The 17,067-nt window shown below is 52.2% G+C and overlaps 1 protein-coding gene across 6 annotated transcripts in view; it reads left to right on the forward strand.

Moving 5' to 3' along the window:
* Positions 1 to 4,856: 4,856 nt before the first annotated feature.
* PDGFRA (platelet derived growth factor receptor alpha) overlaps positions 4,857 to 17,067 on the forward strand; it is a 45,701-nt gene continuing 33,490 nt past the window's right edge. For 2 of the 6 annotated variants that reach the window (XM_057729030.1, XM_057729035.1), the window contains exons 1-4: positions 4,857 to 4,978; positions 10,659 to 10,859; positions 14,342 to 14,402; positions 15,905 to 16,222. In XM_057729030.1, coding sequence (XP_057585013.1) covers positions 10,809 to 10,859; positions 14,342 to 14,402; positions 15,905 to 16,222 — 430 coding nt within the window. In that variant the 5' untranslated portion in view covers positions 4,857 to 4,978; positions 10,659 to 10,808. Of the gene's footprint in view, positions 4,979 to 5,726; positions 5,745 to 5,917; positions 6,159 to 8,604; positions 8,673 to 9,122; positions 9,224 to 10,658; positions 10,860 to 14,341; positions 14,403 to 15,904; positions 16,223 to 17,067 lie in introns of those variants that run through there. The other 4 variants (XM_057729034.1, XM_057729031.1, XM_057729032.1 and 1 more) reach the window with 4 other exon arrangements.

Genomic DNA, 17,067 nt, shown 5'->3' on the forward strand with positions numbered 1-17,067 from the left:
ACCTTTAATTGAGAATATGAACTTGAAAACTAGACTGGCCTTCACACAGCTCTTGAGGCCAATCCAGGGGGAGCAGAGAACTGGAGATGAGTGTGACAGTGCCTGTGCCTGTAGAAAAGCCTGAAGAAAGAAGAGGAGAAAATTCAACTGTGTCTTCCTGGGCTTCTTATACCTCATCTCCTTTAAACTTCACAGCAGTCTGGGGATGTAATGCAGACATTATGTCCATTCATACAGATGAGGAGACTGATGCTCAGAGACGAGACATGTTTTCACCAGATCACACTGTAACTGGAACCAGGACATGGTTAGGCAGATCCTAGCACTGCTAGATGAGAATTGCTTAACCCTTCTGACTTTGTTTACTCATCTGTTAAAAGGGGATAATCATGCACAACCCACAGGGTTGTCTTGGGGATTAAATAAAATAATACCCCTATTAAATAATGTGGCTCATATTCCAACTCATGTACTATAATTAATGCAGTTGTGGGGCCAGGTTCCACTGGCTTTCCCCTGAACAACGTTTCTGCTGGAAGCTTTTAGCTTAGCTTTTTTTTTTTTTTTTTTTTAAATAACATCACTGGGCCTTGCTGTACTCCTGGGACTTCCAGAGGACAAGGCCCTTTCTTCAGTCAAGCTGACCTAAACAGAGCCAGCCCTCCTTCCCCTCCCAAGCCACAGCTGTGTGTTGGGAAGCTGGATGCTGAGGCCCCTAATAAAGAGCAGACCTCCCAATCTCCTCTTTCCCGCCCCCTCCCCGACACGGTTTTCAAATTAAAAGTAATAAAAAGCTAAGGCCTAAGAGAAGGAGAGGGGAGTAGGAGGTACAAAAACATCTCTAGATTGAGGAAGTAGGGCTCTCTCCCTAGGAAAAGGGTACCCAAAAATCCAGATCCGGAGGGATCTAGTCCTACCACATCTTTCCCAGGTCTGAGGAGAGCAGGGCCCCCTGGGCTGGGCGGGAAACAGAGCCCACCGTCTCTGGTCCTCAGGTCAGTAAGCAGGTTGAGGAGTAAGGAACCCTAGCAGAGGGCTGGCTCTGGTCTCCAGCCACGGGGAACTGCTTTCTACTTCTCTCTGGAAGACAAATCTCTGGAGAGCACCAAGGAACCCAGAAGAGACACTGCACCCTTAGTCAGCCAGCAACTGGGAAGAAGAGGAGGTGTGCCAGGGGTTCCGGAGAGAACTCTCATCCCAAGTTACACAGGCCAGTCTGGACCCTTTCTCCTCCGTTTCTAAGAACTGGGCCTCTCTGTGTCCTCAGCGTGCAGAGGCTCTCAGCAAGCTTAAAAGCCTCCGCTGGGGCAGACGCAAGGCAAGGGCGGAGTCTTCCGCCCTCTCCCTGCGGAGACCCCCACATCTGGGCGCCACATCCACAAGCCTCCTCGGAGCCTTCCCGGCGAAGTTCCCTTCGCTGGGCCTAGTGAGGCTTCTTTTCCAGGCTCAATCAAGAATTGAAGAGGGGTGGGAAAGGGACATCTAGAGCCCCCCCTCCCCCCCGGGCCAAACCACCAAATGGCCCTACATTTTCAATCCAGAAAGCAGAACTATGCCCCCACTCCATCAACTTCCTTTGAAAAACCAATTGCAAGTTGGTTTAAATGTGATTTTCGCGACTAACAGCTTTGATAACTGCTGCAACCAAAGGTCTTCGAAAACTGAAGGACCTTTTGCATTCTCCGAGGAAAGCAGAATTGGGGGGTGGAGCTGGAGAGCCGGGGGGGGGGGGCGGGGGGGGAGTCAAGGAGAAACAAAAAGCCTTCTCAGCGGGAAACGCCCATGGAAGCCAAAGGTGTGATGCCCGGAGGTGCGGCAGCGGTCGCCCAGGGGTGGGGTGGGGACCGAAAGCACGGGCCCGGGAAGCAGGGCAGGGGGAGATTTTGTTTTTGTCCTCAGGGACCATTTTGGTTTGGTTGTAAAAACTTTGTGGGGCCCTGTTTTGGTGGCTGGCTCTTCTGCTACAACTTCATTGTCGCTTGAGGGCCTAGATGCGCAAGGCCACGCCAGAACCACTTCACTCCCCAAACTTCCCACCTGGCTCAGTCCCCGAGTTGGACCTCCTTCCCAGAGGGTCGCAGCCGCCCAGACTCCGGGTTTGGGGAGAAAACTCTCATTCTTAATCCCATGATGATTCCCCAAGGGAAACACACAAGAGGTTGAAAATCAAAATCCGGATTCAGGCTGAGACCTTCGCTCAGCTGCCGAAGCCGGCAAGGGTCCCTCCTCGTGGCACACAGGGTGGCCTGGTCACCCGCGATGCCCCAGGCAGAAGCTGACAAGAAGAGACCCCTCAGTCCGCCTCGGCCAGGAGGCACTTCTTGCCCGCTGCGGCTCCAGGACCACCCAGGACACCGGGCATCGGGGGAGCCATCTGGAAGGATCTTAGAACAACACGGTGAGAGAGAAACTCGGCTCGCCCCACCTCCACGCGACGCCCGGGCTGACTGACGCGCGAAGACCCGACCTCTCCAAGCCTCCGACCTGCGGCAGAGGGCGGACAGCAAGATTCAAACCCGCCTATGAGCAGTGGGAGGGGCGGGTGGGCAGGACTCCTTTTAAGGACGAACCGCCTCTTTCCGAGGGCCTCCAGCCCTGAGGTTGCTCCCGACCACTGGGTTTATTTTGCTTCTGCAGGAGAGGCAGATGTTGACCTCTCTCCATCTTTGCTCGGCTCAGACTCGGCGAAATCTTCTCCCAACCATTTGCTTCCCTGCGCCACCCCCCACCAGTGTTCTATCCCGGGAGTCTGCTCCCCAGGCCTTTAAACCTTCTGGAATGTCACACATGGAAGCCTTTAGCAAAAGTTTGTTAATGATCATAACAAAGGCATCATTCAAATTAGGCAGGTAATTACTACCAGAAGGACAACTGGCTGCTTACTGGCTCATCCATTCTCTGCTTTAAGTCCTCGAGGAGGTACCGCCCGAAGACACCCCCGCCCGGGCCGCTTTTCGGGCCCCTTTAAGCGTCTCTGAAATGATCTGTGAAGTTACCTTTTGTGGGCGGGGAGCGCTGCGGCCCTGCGTTCGGCAGATCCCGGCGTGACCCGGCTGGCAATTTCGTAGCAGCAGAGCAGGCCTTCCTGGGTAGGCCGTGCTCCCTGCCTCGCCTCTTACCCTCTTGGGTACTTGGTATAAAAACTCAGATTTCAGCTTGACTTTATGAACAGCATGAAAGCCAGCACCCGATTTCCCCCTATTATTCCGCACTCCGATTTTGGGGGGGGGGGGGGTCTTTAGTCCCCGTTCGTTATCTACAAACATTACGGTATCCTGTTAGCATTCCGAACAAGGGGCTGTTCATATATTTGCCTTCAATGATTTCCTGAAGGAACATGTGGAAGTAATAGTGAGCAGTGCAGTCACCCCAACTGGAGATGTACGAGAGGCGGTTGCGCAGAAGGGTTGGGGGTATCAGGCCCCTAGCCCAGCCTCAGGCGTCTTCCGGAGCCTGACATCCCAGGAACCAGTCCCAGTTCAGTACAGCAGCCCTCGGAGTACTTCTCTGTGACCTTCCCTGCAGGCTGTGCTGTGTCCACCCTCATGATGAGGGAGGTGATGGCTGTCCCACGTTCCAGCCTAAACCAGGCCGCCCTGGCCATTCTCAAGAGTGTGTGTGTTGGGGGGGGGGGGGGGGGCGGGAAAAAAGGATGAGCCCCTCCGCCCCACAAGAGAATTCAAAATTAGAGAAGGCGGGGAAGGTTTAGGCGCTCCCCTCCCCCGCCTTTGCTCGGCAAGCCCACTCCGCCCGGATCTGGTTCCTGGAGCGTCAGCGCCCCCTTTCCTTCGCGAGCAGCATCGCTTTCTCCCCGCGCGGTCTCTGGCCTCGCGCCCCAGGCACAGGGTTTGGGGCTCCGCTCTCAACCGCAGGGTGCTGGTAAGGTCCGACCTAGGCGGCGGGCGGGAGCGCGGGTAGCGTCAAATGGCACCCTCCCCAGAACGAGAAGGTGACAGGCTGGTTGTAGAAGATCCCCCCAAACGCTCAAGCCTGAGCCTTTTTGTGTGCGTGATAGAAGCCAGGACAACCTCGCCCAGATAACCGTGAAAACAAAGGCATGACAAGATAAGTGCTCCCGGGGAGTAAAGGTCGTTCTGTCGGAGAACGTTCCAAACCTACGCAGACCCTCGAATCTTTGTACCCTCCTTCAAACCCGTTTCCAAACAAAACCAGACAAAACCAAAGCAGACCAAAAAACACCCATCATGTTCATATTAGACTCAACAGTTTGCCTAATCCCATTAAAGGATTAGCAACGACACGGCACTTTCCCTAAAAGACCCCAGGTTCAAAACGACGCAACAGCTCGGAGACCTCTCCAGACGGCCCCAATTCTAGTTGGGCTACGAATTTCTATAGATGGGACCCTTCTCGAGTCCAGATTTATATTCTCTCTGGGCATTGACTGCAATTTTACGTGTTCTTTTTCTTCCTTTCAAAGAAAATACAAAGCAACATAGCAGCGTAGAAAAATATCCACCAAATCAGGAGGCAAACTCATTCTGGAAATGATGGGCAGTTTGTAGTTTCACGAACCTCTTTCCCGTCAGAGCCTCCACACCTCCCCCTTCCACCACCCCCACCCCATCTGGTCTGCTTCTCCCCGCCCCCCAGTTGTTGTTGAAGTCTGGGGGTTGGGGCTGGACCCCCGATTGCGTAAGAGCAAAAAGCAAAGGCGCAATCTGGACGCTGGAAGATTCAGAGCGCACGGAGTTCGAGGGAAACTCTTATTTTGAAGAGGTCAAGGGGAGGGGGGGGCTTCATTTCCTGACAGCTATTTACTTAGAGCAAATGATTAGTTTTAGAAGGATGGACTATAACATTGAATCAATTACAAAACGCGGTTTTTGAGCCCAATACAGTTGGAGCTAGAGGGAGAGAAACAGAGGAGGGGACTACAGGAGAGGATTGAAGGCCGTGGACACACTTTTTGCTCCATATGTAGGATTTTCATTGCGAATTGACATAGGAGGAGAAGGTAAGGGAGGAGAAAAAGGATTTTTGTTTCTAAGAGGAGTCCCTAATCAGGCCCTTTGGGCTAGACGAAGTGAGGTTAACTTCACTTAAACTTTGGGCGATGAGAAAAAAAAAAATTGGAGTGGAATTCTAGTTGTGTGTCCAGAGAGTAATTTATTTTGAATAAACTTCACTTGGAGGGAAGATAACCATAGAGTTCGAAAGTCTAGGAGTTTTAAAAAACACATTTTTTCCAGACCTATTTTTAAAAGCAGTGTTTTTCTAACAACTCTATGGCCTCCCAAAGAAATTGTTTAGGCTTACATTTTTGAGGTTTCTTTTGGGGTTGGGGGTGGTATTCCTGTATACTGGGACGAGCACCAAGTAATGCTGGGAGTTGGGGCAGAGGTGTTTGCCCTCTTCTTGGCATTGGGTCCTGGAAGGCGACAGGTTTTTAATGAGTATTTTCATTCCTCGCCCGCGGTTTGGCGGGACAGCGCTGTAGCCGGTGGTGTGGAGCGCGGCCGGTGGACCCAGGGAGGTGGGGAGCGAAGAGCGCCGAGTGGGGCGCGGAAGGGACTGAGGAGAGGGGAGGCGTGAAGGGCTCGGCTGGAGAGGGCCGGACCTTGGGTGCCCGCCGGGTGCACATGGCGCCGACCCAGGGCGCGTAATTACTGGACGGCGCTGCGCCCGCTGCGAGCCGGGGCCAGATTCAGCACAACCTTGGCGGCTGCGAGACGAGCAGAGGGGGCGCGGACTTGGGCGAGCGTTTGGGGAGCTCCTCAAAGGTTTGTGGGGTCAGTGAAGTGCGAGGCACAGAGGGCGCCAGCCCCGCAGTGCGCTCGGGTTGCGCGCCCTAGCGCGGGGGCGACGGCGGCGCGGGCGGGCAGGCAGGCGGTCTGGAGTAATGACAAACACATTTGGCCCCGAGTGAGGAAATCTTCGTCGCCTCGCATTCCAGCAACTGGGATTTGAGGAATTTCGAACTGCGCTCCAAGGGGCCCTCATTGTGCGCGGTGGTCCCCACCCCCACCAATCTCTGCGCGTCCCCTTCCTCGGTGGAACTGTTTCTGAAAAGCCCGGGGCTCTGCTGCTGCCCAGTCCCGGCTGCAGGAAGGAAAGAAGAAAGGTCGCCAAAAAAGTGGAGAAATTCTTGGGAGGGAAGTTAGGGACAACTCGGAACGGAGAAACTTGGTTCCCAGGTAAGACAGATGGGAGGCGAACCGTCCTCACTACTTCCCTCGGGGCACCCGGGCCCTGCACCCCCCTTGCGTGCCCCTTTCCGCGCGGGGATGCGTGGCACCCGCCGCCTGCACTGCAGCCTCTCCAGTGTCTCTGTATCTATTCCACTCTCTGCCCCTGCCTCCCTGCCCGCCTCGGAGCCGTCCCCTCGCGCCCCTCCTTCTTCCACCGTCTATCCCCATGGAAATCGGCTTTTATACGTGAGATTAACTTCTCCAGGCAGCGCCGGGGGAGCGGGCGGCGTCCACTTGGCTCGGAAACAACTGCGATCGGCGGTTCGGAAAGGGTCTCGGCCAGCTCAGAGCGAGAGGGAGTGTGGCTCGACCGGCGAACCGCTGCGTGAAGGGGCCAGGACCCCCGGCCGCCTGGCCAGGTGTGAAGGAGCTGCCAGTAGCCTGGCCAAGCGTCTCAGCCTTGGAGGAGGCGCGAGGTGCTCTGTCCGCTGTCTCTCCCGCTGCTAGAGCGCCCTCCCCGTGCTGTGCTCCCCCAGCCTGCTAGGACCCCAGGATGTGCAGAAAGAGTGCCTGGAAGACCTTGCCACTTACGGCATCTCCAAGGGTGAGAGGCAAACTGGGGCTAAAGAGGGAGCGTGAATGACCCTCGTCAGGTCCGGACTGCCCCGCTCTCGGCCCGGCCGCCCGGAAAAGCCCCGGGCTGCGCTGTGTGGGAAATGGCTTTTTGGCTCCTCAACCGAATTGCTCAACGTTTTGGACCGACTCGCCTCGCCGCGGTCGCTCTCGAACAGAACTAGGTAGCTTTTTGGAGCAGGGAGGGGCAAACGGGGCACGACAATCAGCCGCACAGCTCGCCGGACGAACACCCCAGAGACCGGCGGGCCCCGGGGCCGCTGGAGGGGGAGGCAGGGGCGCCCGGGACGTAAGCACCTCATTTGTTGCGGCGCTGGCTCTGGTTTTAACATTCCCTCCCATCCTCAACCCGCACCTCCATCTGACCCACCCGGGTCCTGGTGCTGCACCCCTTCTTTGCACCCCTTCTCTCTTCTCTTTCTCTCTTGGCTTTCTCCTCTTGGCTTTCTCCTCTTCACAATCCTCACGGTAAAGGGGGCCCTTCCTCCACTCCCTGACAGGCGAGGGCCAGGCCAGCCTCAGTGACATTCTGGTGAGTCCCTGCTTCGGACTCTTGGACAGTCTTGCTTTTGGTTTGACCCAAGTGTAGCTGGACTCCAGGACTGGAGTCCCAAGAGCGAGGGGTGGTGGAGGGTGGGAGACAGAAAGACGAGGTAGGAGAAGGCACCGGGAAGGAACCCTCAGCTGCCCCTCGGCCCTTGCACCATCTCGAAACGCAGCCGCGGCTCCCGGCCCCAGGTCCGCTTTCCTCCCGGGACACGGATTGGGAGGGGTGTAGGGGGAGGGGCATCGGGCCGGGCTTTCCAGCTGCAAACGCGTCTGGCGCCGAGGCGGGCCCGTTTTGTGCCTCCTGGGGACCGGCCGTGGGCGGCGCGCAGTGCCGGGACGCGTCCTGGGGACGTGGTGGCCGGCGCCTTCCTGCAGACCCGGGTGGGTGGGACTCCTTCTGGCCTCCGGGGAGCTGCGATAGGGTTACATGTTATTGATGGAAAAGTGACAATTCTGGGGGAAAAGCTAAAAGCTTGTTCGGTGGCCGAAAGGAGCGGCTCTCAGCCTGCCTGGCGTTTGCCCTTACGGGGTCCGCGCTCAGCATCAGCCGTCGCGGTACGGGGTGGGGGGAAGGTCTCGCCGTCTCGCCTCCCAGGGGGATGCAGAGTCGGGGCAAATTGCTTTTTCCCACAGCGCTCTGCCGGTGCTTGTCTTTTGCTGAAGCGGCTTGGTGGCATCTCCTTTTGTTTTAAACTGAACAGTGAGCCAGGGATACGTTGGAACAGTAGACTGCAGGGGACGGAGGACCTCGCGGTTGGGGTGCTTCCCTCCCCGCCTGTTGCAGTCTTCCTCTTCCCCGCGAAAGGGGCGCGAGAGGCGCGGGCGGCGCGCGTGTGCGCAGGGTGGCCTCGGCCAAACGCGTCTTCGAATGAGAGGGGGAGGCTGGGCTCTTACAGGCGGAGGGGGCGCCGCCTCGGCCGTGGCGCTGTCCCGCCCGTAGGAGGCGCTGGCGCGCGACTGTAACCCTAAACCGCCCCCCGTCCTTCTCCCTCCACCCCGTCCGGCCCCTTCTCAGCGCTCAGCCGAAAACAATACGCTGAGCGTCGTGCCCGGGGCGCAGCGGCCGCCGCAGCTCGAAGGCTGGGAGTGCGGCGGACGTGGGCGCTAAACCCGGGAGCGAGCGGTCGTTGTCCTCAACCTCGGGGTGACCGGGCCGCCGAGGGCGTGGGCCGGCGGGAGGGGGCGCGGCCCGCCGGGCGTTGGTGCGGGCGTGGCGCGGCCGGAGGCCGCACGGGGCGGGCGAGGAGGCGGCCCCGCGCAGGCGGGCGAGCGGCGGCCCCCGCGGTGCTGTCGGGGCCCCGGAGCCGGAGCGGCCGGCGGGACCGAGGAGCTGGCCGGGTGAGATTCGCGGGGCTGCCGCGCCCTCTGGCGGGCGTGCGGCGCGCGGGCCGGCTCTCCGCCCGCCTCGGGCCGGGGGGGAGGAACGCCGCGCGGAGACCCCGGGGAGGGCGCCCCTCGGTCACCTCGGCCGCCCCCGGACGCCTCAGCGGGCACTTTCTGTGCCCGGGAGGCGCCGGGCTGGCGAGAAGGGCGGAGGTCTCCGGGTTTGAGGGTGAGGGTGGGGGCGTCATTGTAATTAACTGTGGGAGAAGCGGAGAATCTGGCGTCCCGGGCGCTCTTTTGGGGGGGGGGGTTCAAGCCCCTCGAAAGTTCTCGTGCCGCGCAGGCGGCCTCTTGCTGTTTGTTTGTCTTACGACCCTGCTTTATTGTGCGACGGGAACTGTGCTCTCCAATCAGCCCGCAGTTCCCGGGCTGCACCGCCGTCGCGGCCCCCGCCGAGGGGCTTACGAGGGGTGACAGTGACATGCGAACAGATTGGACAGCGCGGGCCCTGCCATGGCGTCGGGGCCCAGGTGGTCTCCCTCCCCCGAGCGGGCGGAAACGGCAAGGTGGGGACAGCCTTGACGAAACAAAACCCTGAGCCGCCCCGCCTCCTCCCGAGTGGCTTTTCCTGCTGAACCCTCTCTACCTTTGCGACCTGGGATGGCAGCGCCATTTTCCTGGCTCCCGAAGCTCAGTTGCAGGGGTGATGGTGATGGTGGGGGTGATGGTGATGGTGTCTGGCCCTCAGTGAATTCTCCTGGGGCCCCGCCGAACGTTAAACCTTTTCGCCGGCAATTACCCTATTCCTGCTTCTATTTTGCGGGCTTTGAACTGAGGTCACTGCGAAACCCAGATGTACAACTCTATAGAATAAGAAATTGGAAGTTAAGATTCGGGACGTTTTAGCACAGAATTTAGCAGCATCTGAGTCCCCAAGAGCCCCGGACTGCCTGTCCTTTGGAGCAATACTGCCACCTGCTGGTCTTACTTGAGCACTGCAACGACCCTTTTTCGGGGAGAGCGTTTCGCGGAGATTCTAAGCAAGTCGTGGCATCAGGGAGATGCGTTTTCCACCCGGCAGGACCAAGTTTTCTTTTTCTGTGAAGTTGCAAGAATCATTGGGCTGACAACATTTATCTTACAGGCTTTTGGGTAGTCTTTCGCCTTAGTTAATCCTTTGTATTTACCTAAGGAGCAAAGCGCTGACCTACCACGTCTGATTATTAGAGCAGACCTGTGAAGAAGATAGGCGGGTTATTTGCATTTCCTTCTACAGTGAAGCCCTAGTGTTCCGGGACTTGGTGAGCTCAAGTATACTGCAAGCTGCTACACCTAAGGCTGTCCCATTAGGTGTCACAACAGTTTGGTGACAGTTGAAAGGAAGTGACATTTTAGTCTCCTATAGTCAAATAACTGGTGCAGGAGAGCAGAAAGGTTTATGAGCTCAGGCAGTCCCTTAAAATGTTCCCATATAAAAATACTCCAGCCCTCACCCATCACTGGAATGTCTAATGGAACTCAAGGAGATAAAAACAACAAAACAGGCTCTGGTGAGGCGCAGTAAACACACCCTCGCTGACGTTGTCACCAGGGTAGACCAGCATTTGGATTGCCTGGGCTGAAGTTACAAGAACTTTTGTCTCAGGGAAAAAACAGCACATGTAATTTTCACAGTTAGAATTAACTGAAGAGGGCTGAAATTAACTGAACCTCGGAAATCTGAATCTTGAAGTCGTCAGTGTCTTTTGGGCCCGTGAGAGAGTTTTCTGTGGCCTCTAATCATGCCAGGGTGGGGTGAAACTCAATATTCAGTGGCTCTGCAGCGGGATGCATTTTGCAGTTGGTGATCCGGAAGCCAGCTCTCTGGCTTTCTGAGAAGAATGCGGTGCTCTCTCTTCTGGAAATAGTGTCCTTGCATGGCTTGTCCTGTTTACTCTCTAGTTTAGCATGTTGTTTTTGATTGTAGAGTCACAGTTAATGACTCTTCGCTTCTGTTTGCAGGGACAGAGATGGCAACCTGTGAAAGAGAAAGAATAGTGGCTGCAAACAGATTTCTCTGTTTACATAACTGTATATGTTGGTTCAATTTGAAATAGTCTTGATAACTACACCAGGCTTCGCTGCATGTGAGTTCAGATCCGATTCTCCACTATGCAGGTGGTGCAGGGCCAGTCAAGTGGCCTCTGGGGCCTGACTTTCTCAGTAAGTAGAAGCTGAAGTAGCCACTCTGATGTCCCTCTCATCTGAAACATCTTTGGAGCTTGCAGAAAAAGAGGCAGTGTGATAACCAACAGCTGCAGTTTCTGAAGCTCTTTCAGTTAAAGTATAGAATGTAGTCATTATAGTAATGCAGCAAGGCAAGCCAGCAAGTCAGGTGTTCTTGGTCCTTGTTTACAGAAGAAGAGACTGAGGTTCAGAGAAGTGGGCTCGGTGTCAGATGTGGGAACAGAGCCTGCTCCAATGCCATTTCTGTCATATCTTCTGAGCGAAGGCATGAAGGGCAAGAGACTGGGCGGTGGGAGGAGAGACCACACTCCTTTGCCTAAGGGTGAAGGCGGCAGAGATCTCTTGTCTCTGATTGTTTCTCCAGCCTGTGGCAATGAGTTGTAATTATAGAGGACTGAGGCTGAAGTCCAGCATATAGTTGGCATGAGCGAAATGATTATGCTTAAAAAAATTTTTTTTGGATGAAATCCATTGTTCCTCCTTGCAAAGTGATTTATTTTTGCTGACTCATAATGTGCTGTTTCTCTGAATTTGTAACGTCAATTACTTACATTTGCACATCTGACTTTTGGATGAGCTCTAGGATGGGGTTATGATTAAGGATGAGCATTTACTCCCAGAGTGGAAAAGCACTGGAAATAGCAACATGACTCCAGGAGATTCTCACTCCAGGGCCAGTAGGAGGGGAAGCCTCTCTTCTTTCCAGTTGTTTTCCATTACCTCCCTGTAGGGCTAACAGCCTGCAATTATTCACGAGTAAATTGTCTGAGTTACAGATGAGTAATGACATGAAATTTCACAAATATGCCTGGATTTCTAGCCAGGGAATCACTCTTATCAGAGAAGGGAGTTTGAAATCACAAGCAAACACATGTTGATTTTCAGTATTTATCATTATCGCTTTGCTCTGAGGCCCTGTTTTCATTGCCCACTTTGTATGTCACTAAGTAATCCTCCCTGGCATCGGGTCCCCTATATCTGGATGCACAGAAGGAAATATGGTGGGGCCTGGCCAGGGTAAGACGCTCCTCAGAGCCTGCGCTGTGAAAGCAGCAAGCCCCTCTCTTAAGCTCGGGAATGCTTTAAAGATGCATCACTGGCAAGCCCAGCTAAAGAAATGGCAGGATATAAATGTGATAAAACCCAAGACATGGAGCTGGTGCTGGAGGGCTCCTTTGAAGTGGGATTATCAGTGGGAGGCTGATATTTACACTTACAAACACTCAGGCCCTTACTGCAAATTGTGGTAAATCAGGCCCGCCAGCCTGGCTTTGGGGCCCGCTGTGCCCGTCACTGCAGCAGTGAGGAAACCCTGCACCCCTGGCACATGCCGGGATCCTCGGAAGCCATCAGCCAGCCAGCATTGTGCAAATTGCATGTGGGTTCAAAGCACATTGTGCTTCCCTTACTGAGGCAGTAAGCAGAGGAGGAAAGCAGGGCCTCGATTTGCATGAGGAAATAGTTGTGGGTGGGAGGAGCACAGAAGGTTGAAACACTGACCTTCCCTTGAGAGAGACCATATGGTGGATTGGAGAGGGCTTGGTTTTTGCATTTCACAGGCTTGGTGTTAGTATCCTGGCTTTACCAACTGCTATGTGATTTTGGGCCATTTGCTAAACCTCTCTGAGCCTCAAGCGGCACTTTTTAAAATCAGATATTTCACAGGGTTATTATTAACAAACATGGCATACACATGACAGCTTTGCCTTAGTAACTACTGGTTTCTTGTTCCGGCTTTGGAGAAAACAAAATTATCATTTTCTTTCCTGTCCGACACACTCGCTCCCAGTTACCAGCATTCCATCTTTCACTCTTTCTTCCTCCTCCATTTAATTGGTAGAATTTAATGAGGCAGAAATCTGATGCCTGCAGATAGGTTTGTTGCCACTTCCAAGCAAAAGTATATGATGAGGCTCTCAGGCTCCACCAAAAACTACTAGGCTATTATCAACTGGATCCTTTGCAACCAAAAAAAAAAAAAAAAATTAGAAAGTTAAAAAACAAACTAATAAGGAGAAGAAAAAAAGGGCTAAACACAAGCATACATTGAATTTCTTCTTTTGTTTTTTAGACAGTTCACTCAGAAATCATGTACATACACCTTAGTTTCCAAAGTCAGTGATGGAACAAATTAAGTCCCACGAACTCATTCCATTGCACGAGTTGAGGTTTTGAGCAACTCAGGGACCTAGTACATCCCAGACCAAGGCTTAGGTAGTTTTCTATGGGTCATTTTAAAGCTTGCACCCCTGCCCAGGCCCCTCAGTGGAGCCTCTTCCATTGAAACTTGGGTGCTCAGCGGCCCCAGCACCAGCAAGCTCATTCTGGTCAACTTTGGAAAGATCACTTTCTCAGTGACTTCATGTGGGAAGTGAAGGGGGAGATAATAAAGTTTGTGGGGTGTGCATGGAAAGAAAAGGATAAAGGAGAGGGGCCTTTTCAGAGGATGGACTGGAGTAGATTCTTCACTGCAGGGCAATAGGGGTTCCTCTTTTCATTTTTCCTTCTGTTAATTCTCCTCATCCTCCCTTTCTTGCCCATTGCTTTTCCCTATTTGTGTCTTAGGGACATTCAGTTTCAACCTCTCCACTTCTCTTCCATTCCCCAGAATTTGTTGCAGGAAATCAGAGTGGAAAACTTGGTTTCTGCAGGTACCTGTGTGAAAATGAATCATCCATTGGATTTTATCCTGTTGTTACTGCAGCCCTGAAACACAGGAACTTAGCCACACTATTCTCTCTCACTTCCTCTCCCCTTTTCACTTCCTTTACTGGCTCCTTCTTCCATGCCTGTGCCCTGGGCTTTCTGTGCCTTGTTTAGCCCAACTGTGAGTGTAGCAACTCCTGGGAGAACTTGGGCTGGGGGCCCAAGCCTGAGCCTGATACAGACCTGCGTATGACATCCCACTCTAAGTGACATTGGGTTAGGGCAACCAGCAGACCCTCTATACCAGAAGGGCGCTTTAGTATTAAGATATTTGTTGGCAGCCTAAGCATCTTTCCCACAGGTTGCCAAGGATGTGACCATGTACTTCCCGTTAGCGAAACATGAAGCAAATGACAACCCATGTTGAGTGAAAACAGCTCAAGTTTAGAAGTTGAGTTAATACATATGTTTATTTGGTTTTCGCAGTCTTAATTTAAATGGTTATAGAGGAACAGTTTTTCTATACTTTTGGATATATTCCAAGACAATAAAGCGAGACTTTCTGGAATTTGAAAGCTGCAGGCAATCAAAAAGGTTTTCGGCTTCAGACGGCTCCTGCCATGGTCTTGGGGCTGCACCAGGCTATCTGATTCCTGCTTTTTAGGTATCTTGCTGTTTAAACTGTGAATCTTAAAACAGGATATGGTTGAGTAAAATGATGCTGTTAACATTTTCCACAGTGCAAAGTGCTAAGAGAACTCGGCTCACAGGTTGTTTTATTGACTAACATTGTTTCTGTTTGACTTTTTCAGTTTTCCAGAACTATGGGGACTTGCCATTGGGCACTCCTGGTCTTAGGCTGTCTCCTCACAGGTATGGATCCCAGGTCTATTTGAGTTTCTTGTCTTAGGGGAAGTCTTTTTTTTTTTTTCTCATAAGTTCTGTGCTCTGGGGGTGTATTATCTGTATTCTGCAAACAGTCCAAAAGAGTAAAGAGAAGTAGAAATCTATAGGACGTTATCTAGAAAGACCACAAACCTTCAGTTCTTTTTGTTGTATTGCACTAATTCCAATTCAAAAAGAATGTTCTCCAGCAGCAATTTTAGTATATGTGTAATTACAGAATTGAAATGTTGTTAGGAATAATAGTCTAACTTACCTACCACGCTCTTCCATTTCCTTGGGACATGGGTTTCCAGTAGAGGTGGATCAGGGGAATTCAAGAATGCTCAAAGGAACGAATGATGGAAAATTCTCATCCAGGAAATCATATCTGTCTTGTTATACCTGTCTTAAGCAGAAGATGCTTTAATTGCTGCAAAATCTTAGAATCACCTTTGGCTTTGAAATGGAATTAATAGACCGACCCTTGGGGAAGCTTACTTAACTGTTTTCCACCAGGAGGATGCCATTGGGACCATTTGTTGAAATATTTATTGGATTTTCTTAGTTTTCATCCAGGTATTTATGAATTGCAGATGTTCACCCTGACACCAGTGTTTTTCTAGTCTGAGTTGACTTAAGCCTATTAGTTTCTTTAGGTCTTATCGAGATGAATGGTAGAATTTAGCATGATCTGTGATTTGGGAGTCCTGAAGTCCACTCGGTGTTTCCCATCTGCAGAACGGTAGTGACCCCGGTGCACTTACCACTTCCCTCTCAACAAGCTGACCAGTCGTAGTGGACTCATAGTGAAGTTGGGTGGGATTCCCACACTAGGCTCAGAGGGACATTAGAGAACATTAATGAATAATTAATTAAGTCATAGTGTCTCTTCTACCAGTTTTATAGAACGAGGAAACGAGACTGATGTTTTAGGTTCTAAGATGAACTTAAGAGTTTTTGCTCTGGGGCTTGACTCTTTTTGAATTGAAATCCACATCTTCCTGCGTTGGTTTCTGGAAGTCATTAGCGAGGAGGCACGCCAGAGCGTTGTGAGAAATGGAAGACGCGTACTTCTTGAGCACGGATCTGCCTTGTGCGTTGTTTAGCCCATCTGTCTGGCCCTGCCCTCCTCCCGTTTCTCTGTCCACGGGGAACGCGGACGGTAAAGAACCCCTATGTGCTTGAGCTTATGCCATCTTGGGATATTTCATGGTCACACATAAGAGTCTAAAATATGGAATTGGAGTCAGACGTCCTCTGTCCATCGGAGTGTTTGGAGGGGTGCATCCAGGGGGGCCTGGCGGGACTATTGAGGCCTTTGGAGCATTTGCTGCTCTCAGCAGATGAGGTGCTGTTACAATAGGGGGGCCTGGCACGGGCATCCAGGCTCACGGATTTTTGCGTAGAAACGGTCATTGTTCGTAGAAGATGCTCTGGGTGAGACCGTCCTTTCGGATGGCATCCTATTCAGAGCATGTTTCCTTTCACAGGGCCGAGCCTCGTCCTCTGCCAGCTTTCATTACCCTCCATCCTGCCCAATGAAGATGAGAGGATTGTGCCGCTGAAGTCATCCTTTTCTCTGAGATGCTTTGGGGAGAGTGAAGTGAGCTGGCAGTACCCCATGTCTGAAGAAGAGAACCCCAATGTGGAAATCAGAAACGAGGAGAACAACAGTGGCCTTTTTGTGACGGTGCTGGAAGTGGTCAGTGCCTCAGCGGCACACACAGGGCTGTACACTTGCTACTACAACCACACGCAGATGGAAGAAAGCGAGATCGAGGGCAGACGCATTTACATCTACGTGCCAGGTGAGTCGCCTGGGTCCCCTGGACCAAGCTTGTCGTTGTCCCATCTCTCCTGTTAACTGTATGGAGAGTTTTTAAAAGTATAAAAATAATAAATATTTATCGGAGAAAATTTGAAAACTACAGGCACACACATGACCTCAAATCAAGATCATTTGTCATGCTGTCATCCAGAAATATTCACTGTTAATATTTTGGAACTGTATTAAGTTTTGAAAACCATTTTCATTGTGGCATCTGTCATTGGCATTGTTCAGAAATACTGAAATGGACTCATTTCTATTGCGTTCAGTCAAGTTCAACAAACATTTACTGTGTATTCTCTGGGTGTCAGGCACTGCTAAGTGTTGGAGGATACAAACATTCATTAGGTGGGCCTCATCTTGGACGTGCTCATAGTTCACTCTAGTAGCTTCCAAATAACCATGCTATTTCTCAAATTCAATAAAACATATGCCGGCACGCCTCGGCGATATTGCAGGTTTGGCTCCCGACCCCCACGTTATAGTGAGTATTGCAACAGAGCACGTCACACAAGTTAATTTTTTTGGTGTTCCAGTGGACGTAGAAGTTACGTTTGCATTATACGATAGCCTATTAGGTGTGCAATACAGTAGCATTATGTCTAAAGGAACCATGTACATACCTTATTTTAAAATATTTTATTGCTAAAAATACCATCATCTGAGCCTTCAGTGAGTTGTAATCTTTTTGCAGTAGTAACGTCACGTCACCGATCACAGATCCCTGTCACAGATATAATAGTAATGAAAAAGTTTGAAATATTACAAGAATTACCAACGTGTGACACAGAAACACGGAGTGAGCGACTGCTGTTGGAAAAAATG

Source organism: Hippopotamus amphibius, chromosome 3 (assembly GCF_030028045.1).
Source record: "Hippopotamus amphibius kiboko isolate mHipAmp2 chromosome 3, mHipAmp2.hap2, whole genome shotgun sequence".
NCBI classification, from domain to species: Eukaryota; Metazoa; Chordata; class Mammalia; order Artiodactyla; family Hippopotamidae; genus Hippopotamus; species Hippopotamus amphibius.